The 24397-nt window shown below is 44.1% G+C and overlaps 1 protein-coding gene across 1 annotated transcript; it reads left to right on the plus strand.

The window, feature by feature from the left end:
• Positions 1-2379: 2379 nt before the first annotated feature.
• hnf4g (hepatocyte nuclear factor 4, gamma) lies at positions 2380-18613 on the plus strand. The gene is made up of 11 exons (XM_056299336.1): positions 2380-2707; positions 6220-6385; positions 7246-7340; positions 8328-8434; positions 8591-8737; positions 9235-9322; positions 12502-12654; positions 13963-14012; positions 14658-14844; positions 16317-16436; positions 16694-18613. The coding sequence occupies exons 1-11, from the start codon at positions 2578-2580 to the stop codon at positions 16816-16818; spliced, it is 1368 nt and encodes a 455-aa protein (XP_056155311.1). The 5' UTR covers positions 2380-2577; the 3' UTR covers positions 16819-18613.
• Positions 18614-24397: the final 5784 nt, after the last annotated feature.

A 24397-nucleotide genomic window follows, 5' to 3' on the forward strand; every position in this document is an offset into this window, starting at 1 on the left:
ACTGGCTTGTTACACTTCACAATGGAAGGTGGGTCATTGGGGAGTCAATGGATTGAATTTGTTTTTAACTTTATTTATGACTACTGCCAAAAATGTCTCGTCTCACGACAAAGAGAGCGTTTAATCTTTTTCTTTGTACGGCAACCCAATTGTGTCACCTGCGCCTTTCAATGTCTTTAGTGTACATAGGTCCGCTAATATCAAAGCCATGTTTGTTCACATACCCTCTTATGTCTGTGCCTGCTTTGACTGCTATGGTGCTATGGGTCAACTCTGTGTGTCAGGGATCTGCCAACGTGATTATAAAGACTTCCTCTCCCTCTCTCTCTCTCTCTCTCTCGCTGAGCCTCATGAGTCAGGAGGCTTGGCCGCACAGCCTGGTTAAAGAGTAATCTCATATGCCCACACTTGAACATACGCTGGTACCTATCTCATATTCTCTCTCTCTTTCTTTCTCTCGCTGTCTCTCTCACTCACTCTCACTCTTTCTCTCACTCACTCACTCACTCTCTCTCTGTCAATTCAATTTCAATTCAATTCTCTCTCTCTCTCTCTCTCTCTCTCTCTCTCTCTCTCTCTTTCACTCACTCACTTTCTCTCTCTCTCTCTCTCTCTCACTCTCTTTGTGTCTGTCTTTATCTCTCTCTCTTGCTTTTCGTCTGTCCCACTCCATGTTTGGATACTCAGAACTTCCCATGTGTAGTCATGGGGCAGGGTTATTACACTCTGACTAGATACTAATAGCCCTCTCTCTTGTTGTGTAGTTAATGAGTGATTATTATATGTAGTGTGTCCTGTCATACCTACGCTGGCAATAGATTACCTCCAGGCCTGCACGTGTAGGCTTTTTCTCTTTCTGCAGACTCATCACTGACACAAAGCTTCGTTTCAAAATCCTCTACACTCACAACGATATCCAGTATAATTACCCCATCTGGCTAGCTCCAAGAATGGTATTTCATGTAACAAAACTATTCAGCTAAGAAGTGTGGTTGGGGAAAGTTTCATTGGTTTATAATAATAATTAAGGACTTCAGTTATGGCAACAGCATCGGCCTGTCCTGGAAGACAGGAGAGCCGAATGCAAGCATGCCACCACACACTTTCAAGTGCAAGTGTTCATAATGTCCACCCTACTTCCATTTGTTGTTGTTGTTTTTTTACCATTTGCCTGTAGAAGAAAGCCTTCCCCCAGAATTGAGGGCGATTCATGGCGATTCTATTTGTTGCTGTTAATCAAAAAGTTTATTGCATCAGCATTTTCCTCGGATATGCGCAACTTCACCATGGCAAAAGAGAGCCGTCACTGCAAGAAAAGCTACGTAGACAATGTAAGTTCTTCACCTAGCCTTTTTTTTTAAGATAAATGCAATACAAATATCTTATTTTTCAAAGCGTCATAAAAACTGGAAAGGGCCCCCATTACGTCAAAGAACCAGCCAAATCAGCCAAAGTATCCGAGATGAATTTCAAAAGAATTACTCAACCCACCTTAATCGGTTTAGCAGATTCGATATACTAACGAAAATCACAAACGCTTGTGTGACCTCTGTCATGAATGTCGTCGTACTCCGGCCATTGCTACATCATCATCATTGCATTTTTTGGACAGCAGCTGGGGAGTGCAGCATCGACCCTTTTGGATCTTGCGCTCCTCTGGTGACAATGCCGCAACTTCTCCCGCAGGGATCAAGGCCAGTTAAGGCACTCAATGAGATGTTTAGACGAGGTCAGTTCAGGTCCTTGAGCTGGATATAAAGCCAGTCAGGATGTTTGTGGAAGAGTTAATGGAAGTTATCATTGTTTTCCACCCTCATTCTGTCTCTTCACAGATTATTGCACCTCGGGAGGTGGTTCTATTACTCCACTATTGATTAGATTAGGCAGCTGGCGAAGGACACATGCAAACACACACACACACACACACACACACACACACACACACACACAGACACACACATGCACGCACGCACACACACAACTGTATGCATACACCTGCATGTGCACCCCCTCCACACACACACACACTTGCATGTAAGGAAACACACAAACACACACCACACGCACACGCAATCACACTCATATTTACTGCTAGCTGTAGTGCACAATCTGATAAAGCTCACCTAGTGTAAAACAGGGCCAGAGAGGGAAAGGGTAAACTTCGCCTCAACTATCTGGTCATCCTTGTGATAAGTGGTAGAAAAAAAGACAGATACCTTAATGTGCGACAAGGTGAGAAGTCCATCAAAGCTCCTCCCCTGTCCTTGTTCCAGGACCAATCAGGTAGGCTTATAGCTCCCCTGTACCTGGATTCATCCTCTCCACCGCCATGTGTGGAAGAAAAGCATGAGAAAGGACAGTTTAAGAGAAAGAAGAGGAGAGAGGGAGCAGAGTGAATACAAGCTGGAGAGAAAAAAAGTGGATTAGAAAAAAGAGAGGCAAGGAGTTCCGACAGAGCAAGAAAGAAAATAAGACAGAGGAAGGGCAGAGAAGAAAGGTCATAAAGGTAAACTGCGCCCAAACAAAGATTCAGAGTGAGAGGGGCTGAAATGGAGGTATGGTGAAGACCAAAACAGAATGAAGTGTCTTCCGGACACTCAGAGTAAACCCCTGTTAGACATGGAGGTGGCTAACTACTGTGAGGGCCTCGATCCCTCGTACAGCACACTGGGCTTTGAGAATGCAGAGGTACTCTATGCAGGAGGTGGTGAGTACACACACACACACACACACACACACACACACACACACACACACACACACAGTGTTTGCTGTTTAACAGCACACACACATGTACACCCCATGTAAGTGAGCGCTAGTAGGTAGGTCGGCTGTAATTAGAGATTGATACCTTAATTATCTAATGGACTGACATAATTTACAAATATTTGACTATATTTACCTCCCGCATGAGCAATGTATGGACTATTCCTGTTTCTATTAAGCCAAAAGGGGTACTTGGCGGGGTACTGCATGCCATATCAGGATATGACACCAGCCATAGAGATGATTCAGACCTGCTGAGAATCAGTTTCGACCAAAACTCTTCCAGTTACTTTGCTACCAATAGAAACAAGCAAAGGCCTGGTCCAAAAATGACCGAGATTAAAACGCACAGTGTTAAGTTGTCCCCGGTAGGGACTCTATATGTAGCTATCATAGCCTTAGCTGTCATCCACCCACAGCCACTGATTTGCAGGGCACAGTAACCGCTGGATGGTAATCCATTCACACAGCAAGACAACCTCAATAAACCTCAGACTCTTAGCACTTTGTATGTACTTGCCATGCATGTACTTATTACATGCATGTACTTATTACATGCATGTACTTATTACACGCACGGCTTTGCTGGTGAAACTGTTATTGTTACTCATTAAGTCAAATGAGCACAAACGAAAATAGATTTTTGCACATTGGCTATTTAAAGAAAGGCAAATCAGTTTGGACACTGTGCACTAAATGCCAAAACTGACTCATTAGGAAATCTTAACTCCATTTTCATATTGGCCTATATAAGTGATAAGGTACTCTTAACAATGCCTGTACGCAAATAATTTATTACTAGTGATTGATTAAAATAAATTCAATTCAAGCTGTGTGGTTATAATTTGTGGGTGTAAATCTGATAAAGCTCGACTGACAAGAGAAAACGGTTGGTTAAAAATAGTGAAGGCATGAACGATCACCGTTCATAAAACAGTTGAGATGAGAATTGCAGGTATGTGTCATAAAGACATTTTATTGTAGACCAGCAATAAGTGCTGATGTCATATCAGCATGTGGACACAAGGAGGTCAGGGAGACTTAGTTGAACATTGATTTGCCTTTCTTAGCAATGCTTTTTGTGAGATGGAGAGGGAGACATGCACAATATGCACTTGTAACATTTAAATTGCATTGGTCTCATTGTTCATAGTGGATCATAATTAGCAGCATGATGATGAGAACAGTGACCAATACACTACCCGGATGCCCGATAATGCCTTTTTTGATAGCTCTGCAGAGACCGCATCATCCTGAGGCACGCTCAAATATGCCGTAGTAGCATACAATGGATGACGCTAAACACCAACCTGGAAACACCCAAACCCCAAAAAAAAGCATCAACTTCCTGTTCACAAACCACATGTTGCAACTGACTTGATGCCTAAACTACACCAACATCACCGACTCGTTCACTTTATCCACGTTTCCCCTCAACTAAGGACATTTCAGACTGAGATCTTTGGAAGAAACTCCGTTTTAGCCAGTTTGTCAATTTTAAGAATTGAAATGCTTTCAAGCTATTCCTGCTGTTACCAACACAGGGGTGAGAGGAGACAGACGCTGCTGTTTGGAGTGAATAAGGATCTGAACCTGTACCGTTATTTGAAAACTGAAGTTTCTCAGTAAAGTGTATTAGTAAGCCGATCCATACACAGGTTCCTCTCATTTGGAGAGACACCTGGTCTGTGGATACTACAGCATCCTAAATGATAAGATCAAGCAGTCGTCTTGGTTTGAGTGTCTCAGACTTGTTGGCTGATGTCAATAGTAGGACAGTAACAACAGGCAGGGATGCAGATTTATTCAATCCATCCATCCATTATCCAAGCTGCTTACCCTAATCAGGGTCACAGGGATGCTGGAGCCTATCCCAGCAGCCTTTGGGCGGCAGGCGGGGACACCCTGGACAGGCCACAAGGCCATCACAGGGCCCCCACACACCCCCACACCCCCCACACACACACACACATTGACACCTAGGGACAATTTAGTATGGCCAATTCACCTGACCTACATTTTTGGACAATATTATGGTTTCACTTGTCGGGGATGTTGCATGCTATAGTATCCCAGTGGCAGTATTCAGTCTATCGGACAGTGATCAAGCATAGTGCTTACTTGTTATCTGCATATAAAGTCGAGAATATGCGCTACTTACAGTAAGATCATTAAGTGGGATCGTTTGTGAGCAAATGACTCATTCTTCATAGTCTTTAATATTCATAGTTTGCAAGTGTATTCTGCATTCTGTGTATATTGATGTGTGTGTGTTTTTTTTGTGGGTTTACATGCTTGTATATCAATGTGAATATTTTTAGTCACACACCTTTGTATTTATTTATCTATCCGTCTGTGCATACAATTTGTGTGTGTGTGTGTGTGTGTGTGTGTGTGTGTGTGTGTGTGTGATAGAGCGTGCGCGCACACGAGAGAAATGCATCGAGCTTTATCTTTGTGTGGGTGTAGTTGTGTGCTTGCTCACGGTACATGGGCGTATTTGCGTATTCATTTATATTCCTATGTGCCAAGTCAAGTCAACTTTATTTATGTAGCACAAAGCAAGTCTGCATGAAAATGCTTTGCAGACCAACAGAGGGAGCAGGAGAAGACACGTAGTAAAGGCACAAATAAAAAGGCACAAAATAGAATGAAATCAAGAACAATATGGAAGAACACACCATGAAGGTCAGACACCATGAAAGACCAGCGAATAAAAGATGTGTTTTAAGACAAGTGTTAACAACACAGACGGAGTCAGCTGCTCTCATGTGCAGGGTGAGGCTGTTCCACAGCCTTGCAGAAGCCACAGCAAAAGGCCGTCACCCATATCTTTAACTGAGCGTAGAGACGTCAGAACAGGGGTTATATGAGCCCTGTGTGAGTTGCAACTGTCGAGGTGGAAGGAAATAAAAGCATAAATGACTGTTTTCAGGTCAGCAAACCAAGACAGGAAGATCCTGATTTTAGAAATAATTCTCAACTGATGAAAGCTTGACTTTATAACAGAAGAAACCAGGGGCCTCGTGTATCAATCGTTACTATGGGCAAATTTGTCCTTACACACCCATGGAATTTTTTAGCCCTTAAGATTGTCTGACAGCAGTAGCAAAGCATGATGGTTATTTGTAATTCCTTCCTTCTAACATCTATTGTCTACCTCTTGCAACGAGCAATCACCCGGGCCTGCAAAGACATCAGTGTTAGCCGTCGGAGTCTAAATTCAGGGGTGACCCAGGTTCTACACTGGTCTCTGAGACAAACTTCAGGGCTAAAAAATCCCATGGGTGTGTAAGAACAAACTTGCCCGTAGTAACAACTGATACATGAGGCCCCTGTTTATCATCTTTAGGGCACTGTCACATGTCACAGTAAACCATGATTTCTTTACTTATTGTGTGTGTGTGCATGTGTGTGTGTGTGTGTGTGTGTGTGTGTGTGTGTTTGCTTCAGACAGCATGCCAGCAGAGCCTAGTCTACAGGGGGCAGATGGGATCAGTGGTAACTGTGCCATCTGTGGAGACAAGGCCACAGGGAAACACTACGGAGCCTCCAGCTGTGATGGATGCAAGGGCTTCTTCAGACGATCTATACGGAAGAGCCACGTCTACACCTGCAGGTACGCAATGTATGCACAGCAGCAAAAAAACAAAAACAAACTCAGAAACACAAACACACTCATACACACAAATATCCATCCATCCATCCATTATCCAAACCGCTTATCCTGCTCTCAGGGTCGCAGGGATGCTGGAGCCTATCCCAGCAGTCATTGGGCGGCAGGCGGGGAGACACCCTGGACAGGCCGCCAGACCATCAGACAAACAGATATATGCAGATTCTATACATCTATAGACTCACAAATGTAAACACATGCACATGGACACAGGAAAACACGTAATTCAACATAAGCCACAATCAAAGACACATAAATTCATGCACAGGGAATGTAAAAATGCAGATTTACATAACCATCATATACACAATCAATTAGACATAAAGTATGCATGGCTGCATACACACAACTTTGCATTAGCTTGCATAACCTGACCCACATAATATGTTTTATTGACCTGATAAAACTGATAAAACTGGTCTTCCTGCAAGTGCTCCTACGCTCATGCAAAACTCAGATCAGTCATCAAATAAGGGCCCTGTATTTGTCTCCTTGTAGAGGTCAAGTTCTGGTCTGAAAATCTTGTCAATTCCTTTGTGTCATCTTCTGTCCTACCCGTGCCATACTATGCCATGACATGCCATGTCATATGATCACATGCCAATAAGAACCAGAATCAGTATCAAAGGTAGAATCAAAATCACAATCACGATATATTTTTGTTTGCCAGATGTGTTTATCACATACAGGATAGTATATGCAGATCCTGGTACATGCCGTTTGTGTTAAATTATGTTGCTTTATGTTGTGTTGTTATATTATGCATGTTGTATGCCAATTGTGTGTGTGTTAACTATGTTCAGGTTCAGCAGACAGTGCATCGTGGATAAGGACAAAAGGAACCAGTGCCGTTTCTGCAGACTCAACAAGTGCTTCAGGGCTGGCATGAAAAAAGAAGGTATATTGGCATAAGAGAGACATCTACCTACCATTTTAATCTTTTATTATTTGTTATTATTATGTTTATCCCTGCTGAACAATGACAGCAAGTGTAACTGTGCTAAGACTCAAACAGAGAAAGGCCATAACATATTTAACATATTTTGTCTCTGACGCGATCAATCTGGTTTACAAAACACATTTTACACATAAATCTATATGTTATAGGTGCAAATACTTGTCTCAACAATGGAAACCAGGGTCATTTTTTCAAAATTTTCCAACCTCTCCCAAAACTGGCATCAGTGAAACTCGATTTGAGATGGTTAGAATAGGCTCAGCCATAGTAGATTACTTTGAGGGAGTGTCTTTGTGTTTTTCTGTGCGTGTGTGTGTGTGTGTGTGTGTGTGTGTGTGTTTATGAAGGCCATGTTTATGAATGGTATAACCTTGGTGCAGAGCTTTATGACACCCAATCACGTGCTAGTCCGACATGTTGTTCTAGGTTGCAACTGGTTAACGTTTTACTTCTCTGGCTGCTGCCAGCCTGTTTTCTTCCAGGAACAGGTAGATTGAGAGTCAGATGGGTCCCATGGTTTATATGAAATTACATAGCTTTAGTAACCCCGGTAGGCCAATGTATCACAGAACCTCTCTTCTCCAAATCTCAACTCAATGTTCTGCAGGTGATGATGCCATACACTCTCTACTAGTTCTTATTAGAAGTGCCTTAAAGACACATGCAAGTAGCAGCTTTCTAAGTGTAATTAAAAGTTTTTGCCAGGCCTGGTGAGACTAGTTAAATGGATGTTGAAGTGTCCTATAAAACCACATGTGCCACACAACCATAATATCTATCTATCTATCTATCTATCTATCTATCTATCTATCTATCTATCTATCTATCTATGAGGGAGAACAAGGTTGTGGTTCTCTGACTGTCTTTCTACATACACAAAAACATTAATTCTGATAACAATTTTATTTGTATTTTTCCCTTTTTCAGCGGTTCAGAATGAGAGAGATCGAATCAGTTCCCGCAGAAGCGCCCCTGACTCCCAAGATCTGCCGCCTATCACCGTTCTGGCCCAGGCAGAGTCACTGTCCCAACAGGTACAGTGTGTGTGTGTGTGTGCATGTGAAATCATTTGCATGTGTGTGTCCACTGCAAATCAGTTACTCCCACAGAAAAGCAAAAAGCATGTGATGTTTAAAAAAAACCGCTATATTTTCATTTTGTTTTCTTTATACTTTCCTCTCTCTTTCCAGATTTGTAGTCCTGCCATATTGGATGCGTCAGGGCAGAAGTCGGCCACTGCAGCAGATGTGTGTGACTCTATGAGACAACAGCTGCTGGTCTTGGTGGAATGGGCCAAGTACATCCCTGCCTTTGGGGGACTGCCACTGGATGACCAGGTGAAAAGACTGATGTATGATGGGTAATCTCGGTCTAAAACTATGCCCCCTGCAGGCAAAGCTCCGAACACATCTGTGATTTGCCTTCACAAGAAATTCCTTCTGTTTTTCACAGATAATTAGGTTTTCAACCTGAGAAATAACAAAAAAAACAAAAACAAAAATGGTGTGATGAACTACGTTTCAATGGACGTTCTGTTTTGAAAAATTACACACTGGGTTTGAGAGAAGGAAAAAAAAAAGAATGATTTTCAGTTTTATCTGTCACCTAAGATGAGAAATCCACCAAAAGGAGTTTCATGAATATGGGCCCAAACAAAGTAATATGAGATTGGATGGATAGCAGAATAGAAAAAGAAGAATAGAAAAAAAAACACATTAAGGAGCTCATGTTACAGCTTTGTCCTATGTAGGTCTAGCAGGGTTCATTTGCAGCACTGTTTGTTCTCCGTGTGCTTTGTTTAATTCTGTGTGTGTGTGTGTGTGACTGTTCACAGGTGAGCTTACTCAGGGCTCATGCAGGCGAGCACCTTCTGCTTGGGGTCGCGAAGAGGTCGATGCCATATAAGGACTTCCTGCTCTTAGGTAAGCACCGACCAATAGGATGGCATCCTATTCAAATATGGTGGAATTCAGGGGATCAAGTATTGACGCTTGGAGGCTGGTCTCAAACAATGTTAGTTAGGGGGCGTTCAGGTGGCGTGGCGGTCTATTCCGTTGCCTACCAACACGGAAATCCTGGTTCGAATCCCTGCGTTACCTCCGGCTTGGTCGGGCGCCCCTACAGACACAATTGGCCATGTCTGTGGGTAGGAAGCCGGATGTGGGTATGTGTCCTGGTTGCTGCACTGGCGCCTCCTCTGGTCGGTCGGTCGGGGCGCCTAATTCGGGGGGGGGGATAGTGTGATCCTCCCATGCACTACATCCCCCTGGTGAAACTCCTCACTGACAGGTGAAAAGAAGCGGCTGGCGACTCCACATGTATCGGAGGAGGCATGTGGTAGTCTGCAGCCCTCCCTGGACCGGCAGAGGGAGTGGAGCAGCGACCAGGCAGGCTCGGAAGAGTGGGGTAATTGGCCAGGTACAATTGGGGAGAAAAAGAGGGTAACCCCCCCCCCCCCCAAAAAAACAAAAAACAAAAACAATGTTAGTTAGCAATGCTACTTTCTATGTTAGTTGCCATGCGATTTAATTAAAAGTAGAATTTGATGAGACAGATAACAGACATGTACAATTATGACCGTCCGGTTCGATTACATGCAGATAAGTTACCAAACACATATACCACATCACTGATTGACACACAAACATGAACACACACACAAATACACAGAGATATGCACATGCAGGGTGCAAACTGTACCGCAGCTTTCAGGAAACCTTAGTCGTTGCATTGGGGGATATACTATCTCACAGAGGACTTAAAATGACTTATTATAATGCGACATTATAAGTGAACCACGATGCAAGCATATACTTGCTCCATATCTGTAGATCTGTGCCTCTGGGACGATTATCAAAAGAAACACCATCTGTGATGCAACCTAAGCAAATAGAATAAAGCACAATAATTTCCTTGGCAAATAAGAAACAGTTGAAATGCAGCAGCCACGCAGCAATATGGAAATCCCTCTCCTGAGGTCAGTTTGTTATTGCATTACCACTTTTGAATGAGGAGCATAGGAATAGCACAGCCAAATCTTCATAGAGAATAAGCAATGAATCACCCCCATGAAACGTACATGTTTTTAATTCAAGAACGCAGGTACAACATAATCTGCTGCTATAGAAAATAATATACACTACCGTTCAAAAGTTTGGGATCACATTGAAATGTCCATATTTTTGAAGGAAAAGCACTGTACTTTTCAATGAAGATAACTTTAAACTAGTCTTAACTTTAAAGAAATACACTCTATACATTGCTAATGTGGTAAATGACTATTCTAGCTGCAAATGTCTGGTTTTTGGTGCAATATCTACATAGGTGTATAGAGGCCCATTTCAAGCAACTATCACTCCAGTGTTCTAATGGTACAATGTGTTTGCTCATTGGCTCAGAAGGCTAATTGATGATTAGAAAACCCTTGTGCAATCATGTTCACACATCTGAAAACAGTTTAGCTCGTTACAGAAGCTACAAAACTGACCTTCCTTTGAGCAGATTGAGTTTCTGGAGCATCACATTTGTGGGGTCAATTAAACGCTCAAAATGGCCAGAAAAAGAGAACTTTCATCTGAAACTCGACAGTCTATTCTTGTTCTTAGAAATGAAGGCTATTCCATGCGAGAAATTGCTAAGAAATTGAAGATTTCCTACACCGGTGTGTACTACTCCCTTCAGAGGACAGCACAAACAGGCTCTAACCAGAGTAGAAAAAGAAGTGGGAGGCCGCGTTGCACAACTGAGCAAGAAGATAAGTACATTAGAGTCTCTAGTTTGAGAAACAGACGCCTCACAGGTCCCCAACTGGCATCTTCATTAAATAGTACCCGCAAAACACCAGTGTCAACATCTACAGTGAAGAGGCGGCTGCGGGATTCTGGGCTTCAGGGCAGAGTGGCAAAGAAAAAGCCATATCTGAGACTGACCAATAAAAGAAAAAGATTAAGATGGGCAAAAGAACACAGACATTGGACAGAGGAAGACTGGAAAAAAGTGTTGTGGACGGATGAATCCAAGTTTGAGGTGTTTGGATCACAAAGAAGAACGTTTGTGAGACGCAGAACAAATGAAAAGATGCTGGAAGAATGCCTGACGCCATCTGTTAAGCATGGTGGAGGTAATGTGATGGTCTGGGGTTGCTTTGGTGCTGGTAAGGTGGGAGATTTGTACAGGGTAAAAGGGATTCTGAATAAGGAAGGCTATCACTCCATTTTGCAACGCCATGCCATACCCAGTGGACAGCGCTTGATTGGAGCCAATTTCATCCTACAACAGGACAATGACCCTAAACACACCTCCAAATTGTGCAAGAACTATTTAGAGCAGAAGCAGGCAGCTGGTATTCTATCGGTAATGGAGTGGCCAGTGCAGTCACCAGATCTGAACCCCATTGAGCTGTTGTGGGAGCAGCTTGACCGTATGGTACGCAAGAAGTGCCCATCCAACCAATCCAACTTGTGGGAGCTGCTTCTGGAAGCGTGGGGTGCAATTTCTCCAGATTACCTCAACAAATTAACAGCTAGAATGCCAAAGGTCTGCAATGCTGTAATTGCTGCAAATGGAGGATTCTTTGACGAAAGCAAAGTTTGATGTAAAAAAATCTTATTTCAAATACAAATCATTATTTATAACCTTGTCAATGTCTTGACTCTATTTTCTATTCATTTCACAACATATGGTGGTGAATAAGTGTGACTTTTCATGGACAACACAAAATTGTTTGGGTGATCCCAAACTTTTGAACGGTAGTGTAGATAGGCACCTTGCAAAATTACAGCGAAAACAATGTGGTAATTATCATTTTAACGACTCCCCACAAAATGTCCCAAATCATGTTTTTAGGGAAGCACCTGTCCGTCCTCAAGGCACTGAGCTTCTAATGGCTCCTCGTTAAGGTTGCACCCTGTGCACCCCCAAATACCCCCCTTCCTCCATTATTCTACATGCACAAATACATTGCCCCACACATTGCTGCATGCACATTTTACCACACACACACACACACACACACTAGCCAACATGCCTCACAGTGTATGTACATTATCGTTCCACTTAAGCAAAGAGGTTTTCCCCTCTTCTCCGTACTGTATGTCTCCAGGTAATGGTTGTGTGATCCAAAGGAACAGCCCTGAACAAGAGATCTGCCGAGTAGCTAATAGGGTGCTTGATGAGCTGGTGCAGCCTTTCCAGGATATTCAAATCGATGACAACGAGTATGCGGCACTCAAGGCTATTGTCTTCTTTGACCCAGGTAACACAGGAAGTAAAGCCCTGATGCAACACACTGTGACAACATAGGCCACACAGCAACTTCAGGGCACAGTTGAAGTTAGTAACGCTGGGGCGTCCGGGTAGCGTAGCAGTCCATCCCATTGCCTACCAACACAGGGCTCGCTGGTTCAAATCCCCGTGTTACCTCCGGCTTGGTCAGGCATCCCTACAGACACAATTGGCTGCGGGTGGGAAGCCGGATGTGGGTATGTGTCCCGGTCACTGCACTAATGCCTCCTCTTGTCGGTCGGGGCGCCTGTTCAGCGGGGAGGGGGAACTGGGGGGAATAGCGTGATCCTCCCACACGCTATGTCCCCCTGGGGAAACTCCTCAGTGTCAGGTGAAAACAAGCAGCTGGCGATTCCACATGTATCGGAGGAGGCATGTGGTAGTCTGCAGCCCTCCCTCAATTGGCAGAGGGGGTGGAGCAGCAACCGGGACAGCGTGGAAGAGTGGGGTAATTGGCCGGATACAATTGGGGTGAAAAAGGGGGGGTAAATAATAAAAAAAAAAAATAATATTCCTCATTCTCTAGTCCTCATTCATCTGATAGAATGTTGCAGGAGCCTACCAGAAGTAAAGCAGGGTGCAAGATACCCTGAACTGTCTATTACAGAAAATACAAAGAGACACACTTTCTCACATTCACACCTTTGGGCAATTTGGACTCCGTAATCTACTTCATTGCCACTTGGCAGGGAACCACATGAACACAGAGAGACAAACTCCACACAGAAGGACTGAAATCAAACCCAGCACCCTTTTACTGTGCCTCTCCATTTAACTACTTCAACATGGAAAATGAAAGAGAAGAAAACACACAAACCAATGTGTAGCTCCATAACAGAATGTGAGAAAAACAGCTTCATCAGTGTACACAAAAATGCATACAAAAACCAAGCAAAATACCTGTGTTAATGATAGCTTTGTCCCTTTGTCCAATGACCCTTTTACTATTAGTCATTTCTGTCTAGCTCTCCAGCCCATCCAACCTGGTTATACACCGCCCCTCGAGGTTGAGTCACAATCCATCCATCCCTTCTTCTTTTTCCTCCCTCCACGGTCTAGTGTCACCGCAATCCCCTCTTCCATTTCATATTACCCATCCCCCTTTCTCTCCCTTCACCTAAATCCCCCTATCGTGACTTCATGCCCCAGTCTGTCCATCATCTTTCCATCAGTTCCACTCATATCCCCAATTTCATCTCTCATCGCTATTCTTCTTTGCCTCTCTGTCCACCTCCCCACTCTGCCTTGATCCCTCTCCCCCCTGCTTCCCAATCTTTAGACGCGAAATCATTGCGGGACCCGTCAAAGATCAAGACCATGCGTCTGCAGGTAGGTGTGGCGCTTGGCTATCCGAGCTGAACTTTTGACAGAAGTCTTTAATACAGCGGTGAAATGAAATGAAATGTGTGTGTATGCTAATGCTAACAATGCTAATGCAACGCTAACAATGTAACAGTACGTTGCCTGTTAAATGCCAGCTTTACATGCATCTGATAAAACGGGGCACAGGGATCACAGAGTTGAGCTCCAGAGAAAGAATGAGGGGACCGACTGCAAAACGTTCATGCATCATCGTTAACACAGTTTGGCCAAGCTTCAAGACAAGAAATGTGTTTTCATTACGGTCCATCATTATTATCAGTCCTTGCTTAGTTGTAGGCAGTTTTGCATATTTATATATAGCTTCAAATGTTGGTCATCAGCCTGGATCAAGATGCTTTGCGGTGAGCAGTGAGGTCACTCGCATCAGAATCAATCAGTTCAATATGTAAACTGAATTTGCAGCATAGCTGTTTATGATAGAGAACTTATTCCCAATTTAACATTTTCCAGACTGCAACCTTTTCATGCCAAACGTTTTGCAGCAGTTGAAATGAGCAGAAAATGCATTTCTGTAATTGTTTTTTTTTTGTGACAAATTGACGCTGGCCCTGTGGGGGGGAATCTGAGCCTTGGCCTTGTGTGGGTTTGCAGGTCCAGATGAGTCTGGAAGATTACATCAATGACCGTCAATACGACTCCAGGGGTCGCTTTGGGGAGCTCCTCCTGCTGCTGCCAACCCTGCAGAGCATCACGTGGCAGATGATTGAGCAGCTCCAGTTCATTAAACTCTTTGGCCTGGCCAAGATCGACAACCTGTTGCATGAGATGCTGCTGGGAGGTGAGATAAGGGCCCATAGCTGGACATAGAAAAAAAGGGCTGCCTGAAGGCACCTCATACGGCTCAGGGCTAACGGGATGGGGCTTTTGTTAAGTGGCAGCAGCACATTCAGATGTGTTGTATGGATGTGTATGCAGAGTAGGGATGTTGTATTGTGAATGTAAACTCAGCGATATTTTTGTTCTTTGTGATTTTTCCCCCCCTTTTTCTCCCCAATTGTACTTGGCCAATCACCCCGCTCTCTGAGCTGTCCCGGTCACTGCTCCACCCCCTCTGCCGATCCGGGGGGGACTGCAGACTACCACATGCCTCCTCTGATACATGTAGAGTCACCAGCTGCTTCTTTTCACCTGACAGTGAGGAGTTTCGCCAGGGGGACGTAGCGCGTGGGAGGATCACACTATTCCCCCCAGTTTCCCCTCCCCCCTGAACAGGCGCCCCGACTGACCAGAGGAGGTGCTAGTGCAGTGACCAGGACACATACCCACATCCGGCTTCCTACCCATAGACACGGCCAATGGTGTCTGTAGGGACGCCCGACCAAGCTGAAGGTAACACGGGGATTCGTACCAGCGATCCCCGTGTGGATAGGCAATGGACTAGACCGCTATGCTACCTGGACGCCCAAGTCAGTGATGTTTTAAACAGGGCAAATAAGGACAAGCTGCTCCATTACAAAATACAGTAGGGGAGGTTGCAGTCATTAGCAAAGATGCTGTGAGTCACGTATGATCAAATGTAGAATATGGTAATCTGTCCTGGAGGACGTACAAAAAGAAGTTACTATATTTCAATATATTCATCCTACTTAGATGACAATTCTGACAGTATTTTTACATCACTCTACATTTCCCACTTGTTAGATAAAATAGCAATGCATTGCCAAACATCTGTTTCGAGTAGATGTTGTAAAAGATAGGCCCTAGATAATGTGAAATATTCTCGACTAGGTCAGATAATCTATTTAACAACACAGGACGTTGAACCCTTAACGGTGTCTACCATTCATTGTCTTCACAGTATCAGAGAATTTGGCTTCTTGCCTTGTGCTGACGCATGTCGTTGTGAAGGAATTGTGAAATTTTAATAACCCCTCGGATGATACTGAAATGTTTGTCGAACAGCTGTATGTGATCAGCGCTGTGTGATCGCAGTGTAAATCAGTTCAGGGCATGTCAGGTTTATTCAGATTGGCTCCTTATCGGTGTCTCACAGGGGCAAGGATGCATGACTCATTATTAGTCAGCACATTGCTGTCCGAGCCAGAGAGAAACGCATAATAGTTGGATTTCTTAGATGGTAAAGCTAGTGCAACTATTCTGACAATTGTTCGAGTCGATATTTTGACTCGTGTACCGTATGTACTCATATACATGCATATGCTACATCTGTGTGTGTGTGTGTGTGTGTGTGTGTGTGTGTGTGTGTGTGTGTGTGTGTGTGTGTGTGTGTGTGTGTGTGTGTGTATCTAGGCCTGTCATCAGAACCTGCCCACCTTCACCAACCGTCTCATACCCAGCTGGCCCAAGACCCCTTGACCGGTCACACGCTAGTGATCAGCACTATGCCCGTCACACACACTCCACAGATAGGTAAGACACACACATGATGCAAAGAAATGCTCCGATATAATGAGTAATACACACACACACACACACACACACACACACACACACACACACACACAAACAGGCATGCATATACTTATTGAGGCCTAACCAGTGCACAAGGTACTTGGGAGATGACGATGTAAAATCCACCTCTCCATCTTCCTCTTATTTCCCTCTCTGCCTCTGTTTCTCTCTCACCCTCTGCCCCTCTCTCGCTCCCTCTCTTTCTTCTCTTCCAGCAGCCTCCCCAGAGACCCCCACCCCATCACCCCCGCAAGGTCCTGCCCCAGAGATGTACAAACCCTTCCCGCAGCCCGTGGGTCCTCCGGCCAGCCCCTCCCCTCCCCCACAAACACACCCCTGACCTCTCCTCCTCTGCTCTGTAGCGAGGCCCTGTGTACCCCCCCTGTCCTCCGACTAATCGTTGTCAGAAAACCACAACAGCAATCTGTGATCAGCGTCCGTGGGTACCCTCCCCCCCCCCACTCCCTGTACAAACTAACTCTCGTGTCCAAACTGCTAGCAGCCACATCCCCAGGCCTCTGTCCCGTGTCTAGTTTGAGCTATCTAGCTGCATTGAAAAGCAGGACATAACTGAGGCAACGCCTCTATGTGGCTGAATCCTGATTGCAACAGCCCCCAGATGTTCTGCTGCATCCATAAAATGAGGAGAAGAAAGTCTCTGATGGGGAGGACCCTCATCTGCAGACACTGACAAGGGGTGATTTTCTTGAAATGAAAGGGAGGGGAGCCCTCCTCTTACCAAATGCTATGACATGGTGTTTTCAAACTAACGCATGAATCGACTCTTCACCTTTCAGCGTATGTGCAGGCAGCAGGCCCCTTAGTATTTGTTTTTTTCCATTTGTTTGTTTGCAAAGGAGGATGGCCGGTCGGGTTAGAAGGGCCACATATCACAGGAGATTTCAAGGATGAATTCCTGGACATGGTACATTTACTATCCATAAGGTTAGGAGGCTGCAGGTGTATATGAAAATGGTGTAACATCTAAGTGGAATAATTTAAAATGCTCCAATTCTTTTGAGGAACCATTGCATGTAAAACAAAAAAGAAAAAAAATAGCTTTTTTTTATTATTAAATCAGGAACTAGGAGATATGTTGCATTGTAAAACCATACGGTGACATGTTATGAGTATGGGCGCTGCACCATGATCAGCTGCAAAATAACATGACAACGGAGCGTAATGTCCACTCTGCTAGTTTTACTGACTACGTACATTCAACAGCTTCATATCCGTAAAGGTCATGCTATCAAAAACACTTTCACGTTGGCATCCGAACAACAAAAAAAGTGATGTCTCTGGAAAAAAAGTACGTATAATCACTGTAGCCTTTTTTTTAATTGTTAAAAATGCATGCTTTACTTTGTGTTGCGTTACATCATGATGAAGCTGAAGGTCTGTTGTCCCGAATGTGAGGTACTCAGGGTGTCAGCGGGACATATGAAACACATGAATCCAGAGGGATATCGGTGTTATCTTGCTGTCAACACACAAATCACGTCTAGACGAGACGCGGGCTTTACCCCCGCAGCCACCTCCTAAGAGCGAATGCACGAAATGACTGCCGGGATCAAACTCAACCTCGCATTTTCAAGGGGGGGTCCACACCTGTTTTCAAATCATTTATTGCTTTATTTTTACTACTTTTTATTATCATTTTAATTTTATAATTTTGTTAAATTGCTAAGTTGTGTTTGCAGGAAATATAGGGCTGCAAATATCACACTGGGAATGAAACATTTGGAAATAGAAGTCTTCCAATAGCGTCGCTGACTTGCAGAGAGCATGTAGGCATGCGCCCGCATGCACACACATGCAAAATCCTCATAATGAGCATAGTGAAGAGCAACTATCTGTACATATCTTACTTTTTACCTTGACGAATGAATGTTCATAACACGCTATATGGTACGTAGTGACACACTAATATAATTTGTTCAGATTGTTTAGTTTGAATTTTATTGCCGTCATGATTTATTTTGTGATGAACAAATCCGTTTCGTTTAGTGTCGATACTGACCAGGTCTGTGGTTTTGCGGTACTAATTTCACGTATGACTCGTGTATGACTTGTAAAATTCATGAATGGATTAAAAGACAAAATAATTGCAATTTTTTTTTCTCCAATTTTACTTAAGAGGGAATTGTGAATTGCATTATTTGCAAATACAACACAAGAGATTAGCAAACTGCTGTTCTGTAGGGGTGTAGGTGTCTCCCCCTTGCGTTTAAGAGAGAAATTACAGCAGGACAGTAATAAAATATAATGAATGCTATTTCTTACAGGTGTCCAGTCCGATGGGTAGCCACTCATTCCCCCATGTTCACAAACGGTAGGGAGTTACGCATCTGCAAGATAAAAAAAAAAGAAGGGAGATCTTTTCAAATGAAAGGTTATCATGCCTTCCATCAGCAAATAATTCCAGGGGATGTCTCACAAATGTCTTATAAATTAGCCAAATATTTTGCGTTTTGTGGTTTTGGCAGGACAACAGTAAGGGCAGATGGGTGACGATGAATTGACAGATATATACAGCGTTTCAATATGTTCTCGTCACATGCCACATTACTGTGTGTGCTTTCTCCATTACATTCCTCATGGAAGTCATCATTTCCCCCATATTTCTATCAGTCGGGGACATGCAGTTTGTATCCAGGGCTTTATTGGCAATGAGTTGAGGCCGTACTGCCAGATGATGTAAAATCAAAACAGCTTCATGTTGTCTATCTGGGAAAACATAGTCTTGCACACACACAAAAAGAAAGAAAGACAAAAGTTGAACTAGAACACAGGAAAGGTTGTACGTATTGCAAACTTTTGCTGGAACGTGTTGGAAACAGATGCACAACTGGCTGTGTGCATATACGTCCTTTCACAAACAGATGTTTATGTCTCTGTGAATGTGTTTACGGCATGCAATAAACTTGTGTTTGAGTAAACTGGTGATTGCAAATTAGTTGTAAACACAACGAAACAAGAGACCAATATGACTGAGGAGAAGATAGAACATAGGTGGCAGTGCAATTTTTTTGGATAGTGTGCATCTCCGTGTGTGTATGTGCATGATGTACCTACATTTGCTGGTGTGTGTGTGTGTTTTGTTTGTACATCTGTATATCTGCTTATGCGCAAAAGTGTGCATGCATCTTCATACGGAGGATGAATCCAGGGGATAAAGATGAGAGCTCTTATTGTCTGTGTTTCGGCGTGTGAGGCAGACTGAACACTCAGGTTATTTATGGTGGAAAAGATGATGCTGTCTAGAATCAACATGGCCAAATCCTTCTATCAACTCCATAATGGACAAGCTGCCTGGCTTAGTTTTAAGCAACACAACTCACAAAGGCACTGTGTGTGTGTGTGTGTGTGTGTGTGTGTGTGTGTGTGTGTGTGTGTGTGTGTGTGTGTGTGTGTGTGTGTGTGTATGTGCACGCACGCGTTGGCGTGTGCATGTGTATTTGTATATCTGTGTGCACGCCATCCTGCAGCTCCACCCACGTTTACTTATATCCTGTGTGACGGTGCGCGTGTGTGTGTGTGTGTGTGTGTGTGTGTGTGTGTGTGTGTGTTTTTGCAGCCATGCTACCTACCATACATATCTGGAAGTGCATGTGTACCCAGGGTGCTTTAATGAAGGGCCTATAGTGAGGAGATGTGCCCCCCTACCACCCCTCCTCTGACAGATAAACCTGTGTCTTAGCATGCCAGTCACATATCTCATCTGAGACACATGACTCCCCTCCCTGCACCTCGCTCCGGCCCACACTGACAGCGCGCTATTACACACCAGTGTGACGCTCGTTCCACCTGAGGAGACGAGGGGAAAAACGGAGGGATGCAGGTGGAAAGGCAGATGGACCAGAATTTGAAATGTTTTTGCCCTTTCTAATTTTGAAGTTGAACTTAACTTTGCCAAGGTGTCTGAGATGTTGGCATATTTCCGCGGATTTTTCCCCAATGCCATACTCCAGTGAATAACGTCTTCACTAGAATATCTCCAGGTGGTGATTATGGGTCTCGTTTGCTTGGTTTTCTCCATTTAGACAGTGTTCTGGCTGCTTTGGAAATGGTTGTTACGGATCCCCAGTAATACCACTAATGAATGCTGCTGACATAAAGAGGCCTTTTTTATTATTAGGATGTCATGTTAGTAGCACAGAGAGAACTACTGAACTAGAAAAAGTAAAACCAAAGTTAAAAAGAATAAAATAATTAATCAAACGGTGCCTGAATTTTTGTATTTCCACATGAGAGGAGAGGAAGGTCATTACAGTATTTTCCCCCCTTCACTGCAGGTAAGAAGGGTTTTTGTTGAAAACTCTGGTTAATTAAATTTGATTTTCTAAATGTACCAATGTCATCCAAGCGTCAGGATATGGATTAGCCTCAGATCTATACATACTTCCCGTTTCAGAGATTGTGCTAAAAATACAAAAAAAGAAAATGAGCTGTTCCCTAACAGTTGCATGTACGCTCACACTTTCCATCCATCAATTTACTGATGCCTCCGTGAAACAACTCATCATTCACACATGCATGCATTCATCCATCCATCTGCCCCCCTTCCCTCCCCTCTTCCCCCCTTTCATTCTCTTCGAGTCGTGTCGTGACTAGCTTCACCACTAGATGGCACTAAAACACCGCGCCTCCACTATGACTTCATTGGCTTTCCGTAAGTGTTCACTAAGAGAGTACTTTGCAGTTCCGCTGCGTTTTGTCTGCTCTAAATACTAAAAAACCAGAACACATAAACCGATATGTTCAATGCTTTTTGAACTTGCTGGGTTTATGTGTTTTTGAAATTATTAAAGTATTCAATGAGCACAAGCATTTTTTTTTCCTTCACTATTTCAAATGCTGTGAGGAGCCCTCCGATATCCACCGCACGGGGAAGGGTTCTGCGTGTCCTAAAACTATGCAAATATGCAAACCGATGTGTTGAGAAAGTGATTAAAAGATAATGAATATTTTCAAAACAAAAGTTTTTATGTGCTTTAACTGAATGTGAGTAAGCGGGTTGTTTTTAATGAGGCGACAATGCAGCTGTACAGAAGAAGAAAAAGAAAAAACAAAACAGGACGGGCCATCATTTTGACTCTCTTGCATGGCTCTTTGCTTTGATGCATGTGATTTCAACGTGCCTTGCAAAGGGATCAGTCTAATAATAGAAACGGCTTTAATATTTGCATATAACGTTACTGTAACGTTTGATTTTTTTCCCCCCCAAAAGGTTGCATCCAGTTATTTCAGGTGGTTGTGTGCTATGCAGATAGATGGAGATACTGTGATAGAGGGAACACAGTTTAAAGTGGAAATCTGTGATTTCCCTGATCCGTCCCCCCCTCTGGCAGTAAGAACTACAGACAAGGTGTAACAGCCATTGTCGCCTGTGTGCCGTCAGCTCGGCAGTAAACAGTTCCCACCCCTGTGAAAATGACATCCTCAAACCAAAGCAACAGCAAATCTAATCTACGACAAACTACACCAAACCACACGGACACGCTATTCTGCTGTAATATCCAGAAATGGCAGACCTGTCCAACAGATACTTCGCCACATCGTCATCATGTTTCAGTCTTTTTTCTTGTTTAAGTGGGAACATGTTTGCCTCTGCAGCCGTGTTCATGCTACCAAGTCAAAAAGCTCAACAGCGGTGCATGGAGAGTGTCTTCAAACATAGCAAAGACACCAGTTAGCATTATATAACCTGACTCCATTGTCCAGATGGATAAAACAACTATTTATTCACGGAGAAATAGCCCACCCACACACACACACACACACACACACACACACACACACACACACACACACACACAAACACACACACACACACACACACACACACTAGCACACGCAACTGCATGCAAATTCATACACACCCACGCAAACACTTGCTAATATAGGCGCTGTCTGAAATGGCATGTGCCTGCAAGAGATTCTTCACTACTGTATTTAAATTGATTCCTGCTCCATCCAGCATATCTCCTCTAGAAGACAAGGAAAGAGGGCACTGTATAAATCTCTTTCTCCAATTCTGGATTGAATGTAAAACCTCCGCTGAGTGATTTTCTGCATCCCTGTCTTGTGATTCTGCACATGTGTGTTTGCGTGCGTGTGTGTGAAGCGCCGCACGCCTACACACATATGGTTTATACGTGTGTGTGTTTGTGCATGTGCACCCATGTCTATGGTGCCAGCCTGTGTGGTTTGTGATTATACCACAGCATGGGTGAGGGGGAGGAAAAATACAGTGACAGCTTCATTTCCAAAGCTGAGTTCATATAAATGAGGGATTAAAGCAAGCAAGAGGGTTAAGACTCACCTCGGCCTTCACTGACAGCTTACTCTCCTTAAAATCTCTCCTTCCCTGTGTCTGTCTCTTTTTCTGACTCTCTCGCTCTCCCTTTGTTTCCTCTCTCTCTCTCTCTCTCTCTCTCTCTCTCTCTCTCTCTCACTGGCCCTCTCTCCCTGTCTCTCTCTCACTGGCCATCTTTCTCTGTCTCTCTCTCACTGGGCACCTCTCTCTCACGCCCTCTCCCTGACCCTCTCTCCCTGTCTCTCTCTCACTGGCCATCTCTGTCACTCTCTCTCACTGGCCATCTCTCTGTCACTCTCTCTCACTGGCCATCTCTCTGTCGCTCTCTCTCACTGGCCATCTCTCTGTCGCTCTCTCTCACTGGCCATCTCTCTGTCGCTCTCTCTCACTGGCCATCTCTCTGTTGCTCTCTCTCACTGGCCATCTCCGTCTCTGTCTCTCACTGGCCATCTCTCTGTCACTCTCTCTCACTGGCCATCTCTCTGTCACTCTCTCTCACTGGCCATCTCTCTGTCACTCTCTCTCACTGGCCATCTCTCTGTCACTCTCTCTCACTGGCCATCTCTCTGTCGCTCTCTCTCACTGGCCATCTCTCTGTTGCTCTCTCTCACTGGCCATCTCCGTCTCTGTCTCTCACTGGCCATCTCCGTCTCTGTCTCTCACTGGCCATCTCTGTCTCTCTCTTACCCTTTTCCCGGGTTTTTTTTTTGGCCAGTGGGAAAAGGGTATCTGTCTCTGTCTGTCTCTCTCGCTCTCTCTGCCTGGCCATCTCTCTGTCTCTCGTTCATCGACAGTGTCCCTGCATCTATTACTCCATCTCTATCTCTCTTTGTTTCATTGACTTTGCTGCTGGCCACCTTCGATCACTAGGCCTCTCTCTCTCTCTCTCTCTCGCTCTCTCTCTTTCATACTCTTTCTATCTGTAGTGCTTGTTTTACCTGCAAAGATACTTTTCACAGAGATAAAAAAAACAAGGTATATAAAAGACACATGCTTATGTTTATGCATGCAATGGTGTGTGCGCACACACACACATACACACACACACACACACACACACACACACACACACACACACACACACACACAGTGATTTACAGAGTTGCCGAGAGCCGGGGTGTGCTCCACATTATGATCATGGGGCCCAGGTTGAGGCAATGAAATTAGGGGTTGGGGCCTTGCAGGGGCAACTGTTTGCATCAGTGTCTGTTTGTGCGCATGGCACATTAGTAAAATGAAAAAGGGGAGGCCCGCTGATGGCCTCTGGGATGCAGACTTGTTAGAATAAAGGAATATAAAAAAGGCAGGAAAAAGAGGAGATGACAGGACAAATGATAAGATGAGCAGTGCGGTAATGAAAATGTTCCCGCGCTGCCCCAGATTACACGGCGAATGAGATTGAAGTGAGGGGAAGAGTGGGAGAGAGAGAGAGAGAAAGAAAGAAAGGGAAAGAGTGAGAAACGAGGGCACGAACAGGAATTAGGAGATGGGAAGGCAAGAAGGTATGAGAGAAGGAAGGAACGGAAAGAGACGGAGAGCCATTTATGACAAACCGCGGAGAGATTGAGCGAAAAAGGTGAGAGAGGAAACGGCATTGATG

This window comes from Lampris incognitus, chromosome 19 (assembly GCF_029633865.1).
Source record: "Lampris incognitus isolate fLamInc1 chromosome 19, fLamInc1.hap2, whole genome shotgun sequence".
In the NCBI taxonomy this organism is placed as follows: Eukaryota; Metazoa; Chordata; class Actinopteri; order Lampriformes; family Lampridae; genus Lampris; species Lampris incognitus.

Coding starts and splice junctions, on each gene's coding strand:
- hnf4g (XM_056299336.1), top strand. CDS start 2,578: ATGAAGTGTCTTCCGGACACTCAGAGTAAACCCCTGTTAGACATGGAG. Junction 2,708..6,219: donor GGTACTCTATGCAGGAGGTG/GTGAGTACACAC, acceptor TGTTTGCTTCAG/ACAGCATGCCAGCAGAGCCT. Junction 6,386..7,245: donor AGCCACGTCTACACCTGCAG/GTACGCAATGTA, acceptor AACTATGTTCAG/GTTCAGCAGACAGTGCATCG.